The sequence below is a fragment of the Lissotriton vulgaris genome, chromosome 2_1 (assembly GCF_964263255.1).
Source record: "Lissotriton vulgaris chromosome 2_1, aLisVul1.2, whole genome shotgun sequence".
Taxonomy (NCBI): Eukaryota; Metazoa; Chordata; class Amphibia; order Caudata; family Salamandridae; genus Lissotriton; species Lissotriton vulgaris.
This window is the reverse complement of record NC_141687.1, coordinates 1,671,463,648-1,671,473,839: the sequence shown is the minus strand read 5'-3', so window position 1 is coordinate 1,671,473,839 and position 10,192 is coordinate 1,671,463,648. Positions and strand designations below refer to the sequence as shown.

General features: G+C 52.5%; 1 protein-coding gene across 1 annotated transcript; it reads left to right on the top strand.

The window, feature by feature from the left end:
• Window positions 1-3,655: 3,655 nt before the first annotated feature.
• LOC147733061 (uncharacterized) lies at window positions 3,656-8,020 on the top strand. The gene is made up of 2 exons (XM_086958908.1): window positions 3,656-3,926; window positions 7,371-8,020. Exons 1-2 carry the CDS (start codon window positions 3,656-3,658, stop codon window positions 8,018-8,020), a joined length of 921 nt encoding a protein of 306 aa, XP_086815034.1.
• Window positions 8,021-10,192: the final 2,172 nt, after the last annotated feature.

Sequence of the window (10,192 nt, the reverse complement as noted above, 5' to 3'; positions counted from 1 at the left end):
GGGAGACGGAAGCGAAGTCCCACAACATCACTTTGACATCAGAAGTATCGTGTGACAGAAGGTCGCTATGACAGGTCCGGTCACGGAGCGAAGTAACAACAGTGTCCTAGTGCCGGGACAAGACCAGAGGGAAACAAGCAGAGGGCACGCTGCTCGGAGAAGCCTGGTCAGGTTGAGAAGGAAAGCGAGGAGACCGGACAGCGTCGCAAAAAGGAAGGAGAGAAACAATGGAGAGTGAGTGGCACGACGCCATGAAGAAAAGAGAAGAGTAAGAAAGGATGACCCATCCTGAGTGGCATGGCACCACGACAAAGAAAGAAGAAGGAAAAGGAGCAGAGTAAAGAGATGTGCGTGACAAGACACTACAACACACACCACAACATACACCAGAAGGGGAACACCCGATGGAGAAGGTGAAGATGTGCATGACCATCTCAGCACAGTTCCTGGAAACACATCAGCACCACTGGAAGTACACATCTACGTGCAAACCCGAAGGTCACCCCGACAGAAGATCACCGCCTGTTTACTCATTGAATAAATCCAACATTCTGCCATCGCTATCCAGGTGCATCATCGCCAAGGAGCATCTCACCGCCCGAGTGAATCCACACACACCCCAAACAACCAGGGGTCAAAGAGGCGAATCACCCAGGAACCTTCTGTGCACCCCCGTGAACCTACAGCCTGCCGAAGTCAAGCACACCCGGCCATTTGAAGATCCGCCCTTGGGGACTACACAAGACTTGGCCGTGGCCCTGTTGGGAGTTCCCCAGCGACCCCTAAGCGCGGCCTACACAAAGGCCCACACAGCCCACGCGGTCATGTGGCTGTCCAGGGGACAAGGCCCTCAACGGAGTTCAAGTGCGAAGAGAGCCCGAGTAGGAGAGATGTGTCGGCCATAGCTCCACGTCAGGCGCAGGAAGCATGGAGGTTACGGTTGAAGACTGGTCACTCACAAGATCGCCAGAGGAAGGCGCAGAACCCGGGTCCAGACGGGGAAGCCGCCCAAACAACGACACCACCCTCAGGGGCTACATGAGCGACTTGGCTGTGAATCCGTTGGCAGTCCCTCAGCGACGCCTTTGCGAGGCTCACGCGAAGCCCCGCACGGTCCACACAGTCCCATGACAGCCAGCAAGGTAAGGCCACCAAGAGGCTCCAGTGGCAGAGGAGTCCAGGCGAGAGAGGCAAGTCGGACGTCGCTCAGCAGTTTGGAGTAAGGAAGGTCACCAAGCACGTCATCCCAAAGGAAGCCTCACTCAAGGAGACCGTCTCCGAATCCAAAGTGGATCTCACCACAGCTCCAGATGCATCGACACCGCAAGACCAGGCTGGTCTAAAGAACATCGCCAAGGCGGGTGAAGGCATCCCGTCCATGAGGTTCAAGACTCCGGGTCGTCCAGTGAGAGGGAACACCCAACGAGAGAGGGGTATATGGGAGAGGGATATTCTGCTACTGCAGATCCTGTCAGAAACACACACCAGTTGGACAGAACACCTCAACCAGGACGATACAGCGGAAGGTAACACACAAATGCCCCCTATCATTCCATCTGCACTTTCACAGGATGTGGAACAGGGAAAGAGAGACTGTACAGCCCACCTCTGAGCTGCAAGTCTGCAAAGACAAGAAAAGACACCATCGTCAGGGATTGACCAGCAGCGGAAAAGACTACGTGGGAGTCGTCATTATTGGATTATAATTTTATTTGCGAACTGTATTTCCTCCCACAGGTTTCTGACTTTTCTTTGGTTTGACTTTTCACTAAGTTTGGGAGGGATGTAGTGACGTAGAGTCAGCATTCTAGTGTTGCAGTATGGTGTAACCCACACTGAACACCCACCCACCACAGGCGACATCAGTCAGATGACCCTGCTAATAAAAGGGGCTGAGCGCACGTGCTCAAGGCCAGTTGTACCACCCCACTACTGTGTCCTGTGTGTCCATTATTAGCGATGCGGACCTAGGGCCCACACATCACCACACTGAAGATGGTCAATGGAGTTCTCACAAATAGGCAGAGTTTAGCTACCTGCAGAGGCTGTCTCACACTCTTCGCGAGGCACCTCACCATGGGGGCTTATTTACAAGAGCCTTGAGCCGACGTACGTCACTTTTTCCCATATTAAAAGTGACGCACCAGCTGCTCAAGGAGCTTGTAAATAAGTCCCCATGTGTAGAGCTTCTCTTTGAAGCTCAAGCAGCTCAACTACCTCACTGGCTTCTCCCACACCATTATTTTACATCCAAGGGGGGACCCAGGGAGAGCCAGGCGCGAGCCGGTCTCTTCCTGGGCAGGTTCGCGCGAGGATCATGAACCAGGTGGGGCTGATTAGCAGAGGGGTTAAAAGGGGAAGTCAGGCTGGCGGTTAGGAACTGCGTGGCGGGAGGCGTGAAGGGAGGTTGTTTTGCGCTCGTGGTTACCTTTGCCTGGGTCATGGAGGAAGCGGCGGAGGTCAGGAGGGCTGTTCAAATCCTTTGTGCGGCAGGGCGTGAGGACTTGTTGATGCCGGGTGTCCCGGCGGAAGCTTGGATCGGCATGGCCCGCCCCCCTCGCAAGGCTTCGGAGGGCGTCGCCAGGGCTGTGGAGGCGTGTTTATCGCCGGGCCCAGAGGACGAAGAAGACGGCGAGGCGGCCATGCCGGCAGACGGGCCTGGGCTTGTTTTGCCCGCCGTGGATGCAGAACCCCCGCCGTGTGACCCGGGCGCCCTCCAGCAGGTATGTGCGTTACCGTTTTTCGATGCTGGTGCACGAGGGGCGCCCGGGGGGAGGCGGGGGCGTTCTATGGGCCGGCTGGCTCCGCGCACAGGCGGATTGGCAACTGGGAAGTCGGGGAAGCTGCAGGCGGGCCCCAAGCCCAAGCGTGGGCAAAGCTTGGAGCAGCATGGGCGCTTGCACGCCCCTCTACCTGCTGCGGTGCCCCTTGCCTCTTTTCCCTCGGTGCCGCCTTTGGCAGATGGGGTCTCCCCATACTTATGGCTCAACGGGCAGTGTTATCTGCTCCCCCCTGCATTGCCGGGGCCTGTTCCTGCCCCCCTCCCTAATGTTGGCCCTCCTCCCACGGTTGACGCTGATGCCAGGCACCCCCGTGCCGCGCTGCCGTCGCCCCCCCCCCCTGAGGCCCCGCCCCCGGCCCCTGCTGTGGTTTCGGTGGGTGCTGCACATACCCTGCTGCCCCCCTCGGCCTCCAAGGCTGCTGTAACTGGTGCTCCTGGCTCCCGGCCCCCCCCCACACGTCCTTGACCCCGGGTGGTAAGGGTTTGCTGCGCAAGGGGGCGCCCCCGGCTACTGGTCAGACAATGTTCCCGGTCCCCAGGGGTCGTCCAGGTGGGCTTCTGGGTGGCCCTGAGGCTGGGTCGGTGGGTGTCACTGGTCTGGCGTCAGGGGGTGATTGCGGTTCCGCTGTGGGGGGCAATGTTTTTGGGGCTGTTTCCTTGTCTGGCTCGAGCGGCCGCAGTTTTCAATCTGCGCCGTCGGCTGGGCGGCTGTTGGCTGTTTCTACGGGCCCGGGAACTGTCCACACGGCTGTTTCCAGTGGTGGGCTTACAGGGGGGCTGTCTGGAGCGGACGGCTCTTCTACAGCTTTCAGTGCACATAGCTTTCACAACATCGACTGGCAGTTTTATGATGGGGGTATTGGTGATGGGGCTATGCCCAGTGGTAGTGATCAAGTTGCATTTTCTGATGAAGCTTTCTGTGGGAGTTTTCATGATGATGAGTTGGAAGAAGGGGAATTGAGAGACAAAGATGTTGGGCTTTTGGCAGCACGGGCCCAGGGGGGTGGGTTGGGGCAACCCACTGTTTCTCGTGTTTTGCAGGAGTCTCGAGCGGACCATGCAGGTGTACGAGGGGCAGTGTGGTCTGGACCTTCTCAGAGGGATCGTGGGGCTGTCGCACAGCAGTCGGAGCAGTTACCGAGAGGTAAGGATGGGTGGTGGTCTGTGTGGCAACCTAGGGAGAGTCTCCCTGTTAAGAGTACAAGATCTATTGGTACGGGTGATGGGGTTGTGGTTGAGCGAGTCGCTCTGGCACCGAGGCTTGAGCGGCCTGTACTTTCGAATGTTTCTAATGTGCAAGTTGCAAATGAAGTTTCTACAGCGGGGGCGGGCGGGGTGGATGCCACACGTGTCACGGAGGATAGTATCCTACCGAAAAAGTTGCCTTATTCTGGGGTGGGAATGCCTTTGGGGTCTCATTTATCTGAAAAAACGAAGAATTTGATATGGTCTGGGGCATTTGTGGATGTTTTTAGGCTTCTCCATAGGGATGTTCAGGCAAAAGAAGGGTCAAAGGAGGAGGAATTAGAATTGGCTCGGAGGCCTCGTGTTCCGAAGTCCATAGAGAACTGGACTTCGGCCTTTCTTATTTATGCCAGCGTCTATTGTCAACGTCATCCTGAGAAAGCAATAGACATGTTTAAATATGCAGATGTTATCCGCAAGGCTCACAGTTATTTTGGGGGCTTTGCTTGGTTGTCCTATGATGACGAATTCAGGGCGCGCATGAGCGCTTTCCCTGAGCGTTCGTGGGGTGAGGTTGATTCCGAGTTATGGTTGCAATGGATGGCATCGGCAAACCCACCTGCTACGACCCACACAGCTAGCGGGCAGCCCGTGTATTATCGGCCCTTTTCAGCTCGCCCCGCTCAGTCTGGGGCGGGGGTTTGGGGCAGAGGTCAATCAGCCGCCTCTGGCACATGCTGGCATTTTAACAGGGGTTCCTGTAACAGACCTGCTTGCAGGTACAAACACGAGTGTTCGCAGTGTGGAGGGAAACATGCCCTCACACAGTGTTTTCCCGGCCAGCGATTGGGTGAGCAGGGAAGAGGTTCAGGGGGTAGGGGGCAGCAACAACAGTCTGTTTACAAGGGCTCCTACTCCTATTAGGCAGGAGGTTCTCGACCTCTGGCTGGTGGATTATCCAGATTTTGAGGCCGCTAAGATTTTGTCTTGGGGTTTCAAAATTGGGTTCCGGATTGGGTATCAGGGACCCAGGGTGGGCAGGTGGTCGGACAATTTGAAGTCTGCGAAGGAGAGTCCCCATGTTGTGCGGAAGAAACTGGATGCTGAGCTTGCGGCTGGTAGGATTGCTGGTCCTTTTCTGAATTGTCCTCTGCCTGACTTGATTGTATCACCCCTGGGTGTGGTGCCTAAGAAGGCGGAAGGGGAGTTTCGTCTTATCCATCACCTGTCCTGGCCCGAGGGTTCATCAATTAATGACTTTATTGATCCAGCTGACTCAACTGTCAATTATGCTTCGGTGGACGATGCCTTACGGCTTGTGCGCACGGCTGGTGTTGGGGCTTTGCTGGCGAAGAGCGACATTCAGTCGGCTTTCCGGCTATTGCCCATTCACCCTTGGGATTTCAGTCTGTTGGGAATGCATTTTGATGGTAGTTTCTACGTGGATAGGGTGTTGCCCATGGGCTGTTCAGTGTCATGCTCCCTTTTTGAAACTTTCAGTACCTTCCTGCAGTGGCGATTCACTTTTGTTAGTGGCCACGTATTGGTCTGTCATTACCTTGATGATTTTCTTTTCATTGGGGAAGGTCGCTCTGGGCAGTGTCAGTCGGCTTTGAACATCTTTCAGGCTCTAGCGGAGGAATTGGGGGTTCCATTGGCGCCGGACAAGACAGAGGGTCCCTGTACGTCCCTGACTTTCTTGGGGATTGAAATTGATACTCTGTCTATGGTGGCGAGATTGCCTGTGGCTAAAGTGAAGGAAATGTCTGCTTTCATACATCTGGTGTTGGGGGAGCGGAACGTTGTTTTGAAAACTGTTCAGAAGTTGTTGGGTTACCTCAATTTTGCTTGCCGGGTTGTTCGGGCGGGCAGGACATTCTGCAGACGTCTGGGTTTGTCCATGTCCGGAGCACGCCTTCCCCATCATAGGGTGCGCATTACCACCGCTGTGCGTGCCGATTTGACCGTCTGGCTTCGTTTCCTACAAGAGTTTAATGGCGTGTCCTTGTTTTTTGCGGATGAGGACATGGTATGGCAAGTACAGTTGTTCACTGATGCGTCAGGGGCTCACGGCTTCGGAATATTTTGGGAAGGTCGATGGTGCGCGGCCGGCTGGCCGGCGCACTGGAAGGATCAGGGTCGCAGCATAGCGTTTCTGGAGCTCTTCCCGCTGCTGGTTGCTCTGCACCTATGGGGGGATGAGTTTCAGAATCGCTCAGTCTTGTTTCACGTGGACAATTTGGCAGTCGTGCACCTTGTCAATCACCAAAAGGCTCGTGATTTGCGGGTTTTGCGGCTCCTGCGCGCATTCATGCTGCGGTGTCTGCAATTAAATATTGTCTTTAAAGCACGGCATGTTCCTGGTACTTCTAATTGCATCGCTGATTCTTTGTCTCGCTTTCAGTGGTCCGAGTTCCGCAAGTTAGCTCCTGGGGCGGACCTGGAACCAACAGCGATCCCACAGTACGTATGGGACCTGGGGGATTGAGGGTTCACCACTTGGTAGAAAATTCAGTGGCTGAATCCACCAGGCGGGGTTATGTGAAAGCCTGGAATGAGTTTCTGCAGTTTGGTAAGGATTCGATGGGGCCGATTAGGGTGGGTTGGTCTGATGAACAATGCGTCTTGCAGTTTGTTTTACATCTGGCGGACAAAGGCTTATCGCCCACTACCATTTCTGGCAAATTGGCTGGGGTTTCTTTTTATGGGCAGCTTTGGTGGGGGAGGGATCCGGTTGGGGGGGTGTTGGTTCGTAAAGTGTTGAAAGGTTTGGCCAGGCTCCGGGCTGGTGGTCAGCAGCTCCGGCAGCCAGTGACTTTTGAGTTGCTCCAGTTGCTGTTGCCGGAATTGGAGGTGTGTTGTTATGATGCTTTTGAGTGTGCCAAATTTCGTTTGTGTTTTGTTTGGTTGTTCTTTGGGGCATTTCGGGCATCAGAGTTGCTGGGGTTGCGGGGCAGGGTAGGTATGACCAGCAATGAGGTGGTGTTGGAAAGTGACAGAGTGCGGCTGTGGCTGCGGGCATCTAAAACCGACCAGATGGGGAGGGGTAAGTGGGTGTTCCTTGGTAGGACTGGTGTCTCTGCATGTTGCCCGGTTGGGGAATGGAAAGTGTTTGTGTCCTCTCCGCATTTTCTCCAGGGGTCCATATTTTGTCATGCGGATGGTAGTCCCATAGTTGCATCTCAATTGTTGGCTGTATTACGCAAGGTTTTGTTGCGCTTGGGGAAGGATCCTGTTCAATTTGGTACTCATTCTTTCCGAATTGGTGCGGCGACGGAGGCCGCTCGGTTGGGGTGGGACTGGTCCCAGATCCGACGCATTGGTCGTTGGCGTTCCAAGTGTTGTGAAAAGTATGTGAGGAAATAGTGCATTTTGGCTTGTCTAACATTTCTTTCTCTCCTAGGTCCTTGGCCATCAGTCGCCGGATGCAAACGAAGGGTGTGGATACTGGGGCACTCTTTTGTTAAAAGAGCAGCTTTAGCCGCTGCCAGTCAGCTCTGTGGGAGATCACTTGGTCTGAACAGTATGACACACGAAGTCTCCTGGCATGGAACAGGGGGAATGCGCTGGGGTGGGCTTTTTCCCGCCTTGGCTGCTTTGGTTTCACAGTGTTTGGGGGGCCCTCCGGATCTCCTGGTGCTACACTTGGGAGAGAATGACTTGGTTTCTCTCTCTGGGTTGACCTTGTTAAAATTAATGAAGCAGGACCTGGAAATCATCAGAACCACATGGGTGAGCACCATGCTTATATGGACTGAGTTTGTGCCTCGTTTGCAATGGCGTGGGGCGAGGAACCATTCTGCCCTGGAAAAGGCTAGAAGGAAAGTGAACAGGACAATGCGCCTTTTTTGTCAACATTGGGGTATCTACAGTTTGGACCATTATCATTTAAAAGTCTCTGAACATCATTTATTTTGTAAGGACGGTGTGCATCTCTCAGCTTTGGGCCTCTCTTTTTACCTTCTTGAACTCAGGGACTTGATTAGCAAGGTTCTTCAGGTACAGTTGTGGTGTGCTCCTTCCTTTCCTTTAGGTGGGGCAGGAAAACGCTAAAGGTTTTCCTGGGTGGCGGGTTTTTGTTAGTGGGGGTGGGCAGCCTGGAGCGGGTTGGCCATCCTGAAGGGTAGCGTTGGGTAGGCTAGGGGTAGTAGGCAGGAGTTTGTTCGGGGTTTTGGGATTTAGGTTTCGTAGGCTCACTGTAGAGTTGAATTATGTAAATAAATAAATAATGAATGTGTTCATGAAATTTATGATGCACCTGTCCTAAAATAAAGTGGCCTTTCTTGCTCCTAAAAGAAGGTGTGGACAATGATTTCTTGCGCGATGGGGGGACCCAGGGAGAGCCAGGCGCGAGCCGGTCTCTTCCTGGGCAGGTTCGCGCGAGGATCATGAACCAGGTGGGGCTGATTAGCAGAGGGGTTAAAAGGGGAAGTCAGGCTGGCGGTTAGGAACTGCGTGGCGGGAGGCGTGAAGGGAGGTTGTTTTGCCCCACCCACCCTCCCTCTTTTTCTTTTTATTTATTTATGGGTTTTTTATTTTGCGGTGCTCTAGGCGCTGTTTAGTTTATGTAGGTTTGCCACTGTTAGGATGGGTGCCTTTGTTCTTTTGGAGGCGGGTTTTTGTTAGTGGGGGTGGGCAGCCTGGAGCGGGTTGGCCATCCTGAAGGGTAGCGTTGGGTAGGCTAGGGGTAGTAGGCAGGAGTTTGTTCGGGGTTTTGGGATTTAGGTTTCGTAGGCTCACTGTAGAGTTGAATTATGTAAATAAATAAATAATGAATGTGTTCATGAAATTTATGATGCACCTGTCCTAAAATAAAGTGGCCTTTCTTGCTCCTAAAAGAAGGTGTGGACAATGATTTCTTGCGCGAAACGCACCACCTCTCGAACCATCGTCTCCGAAAGGGGGACCAGGAAACGACGAGAATCTAAGCTTGGAGGCTTTGCCAGGGCCCATATGAAGCGCTTTACAAATGCATCATCAATACAGTACAGGCACATTAAAAATGAGAGGCAGTCAGAACACACAGAACAGCATTATGTTGTGTTTAATGCGCCTTACTTACTCACCTCAAGACTACAGGCTCTTCTGCTATATCGACGCCGCCTCATACAACCCACCAGCCAAGAGCAAAACACTGATTTGCTCCTTTTCAAACAAGGCTGCCGTTGACGGGTCACTCACACGTGCTGGACATCTAGTTTGCAGCACTTTAATTAAACAACTGTATAAGTAGTTTCCAGTTCAGTGATCCCGGCAATGCGCTCAGAATAGTTGTATTCCTCTAACACTTTAAGTGAAAATGTATTTAGGAAATGAATTGCAGCCACTATTTTATGCTCTGCTAGGCCCCGCAGAGGGCGCTAGTGGCACACAGTTGTATTTCCCTGAGTTAAAAAAAAAAACAGTCGCGGTTGTTTTTTTCCTACACTGTACTGCTTTAAAGAATGTATCAGAGGTACTCGCCGTTGGTTTCAGTTTCTGGTAACGCTAGGCAATGAGATTGATCCTTAGCACGTTGACTGCTTCCACGGCTGCCTACCTGGAATTGATCGTAAGGCATTTAGCAGTTTAGCTGCATGTCGCAGACCTGCCAACTTAAACAAGCATTTGCAATGCAATAGGTCCCGCATTTGCGAGCGTTCGAGGTATTGGGATTGTAAATACCAATGCCTTTTATTTATGAATTTGAAAAACCTGCAAGCAGTGCGATGCCACAGCCATTACTCTTGGACAGACTACGCCATTTTTTGTTGTTGTGCATATTTATATACCGCGAACTCTACCCGAAGGTATTGGAGCGCTTTACATGAGCACCGGTTACTTACACATTCGGGCACGTGGAGATTAAGTGATTTGCCCAGTTTTACAGGATGTGGACACCATGTTCCAAGGTATTTGATTTATGAAGTGGATGTTGATGTTGGACCCAAGATGATATGTGATCCAATTATATACCGTTTACTTACGAATTTTATTAGTACATGAAGATAATCTAGGCTCCAAATGAATAACGTTTTTTGGGGAGGGATACTTTTGCAATGGACTATGGTTGGCTTGGTCAGATCAGATTATGAAGTCTTTGAGAAAACTGAAGTAGTCCCAACTCCAAATCAGTTTTAGCAAGAGGCTCAAGTCTGTGTGCTAAAACCTACATTAGCAGTTGTTATACAATAACTCTTTTATATTACAGGTGGATGCACTTTGCGTAATTTGGGAGAATTTTAA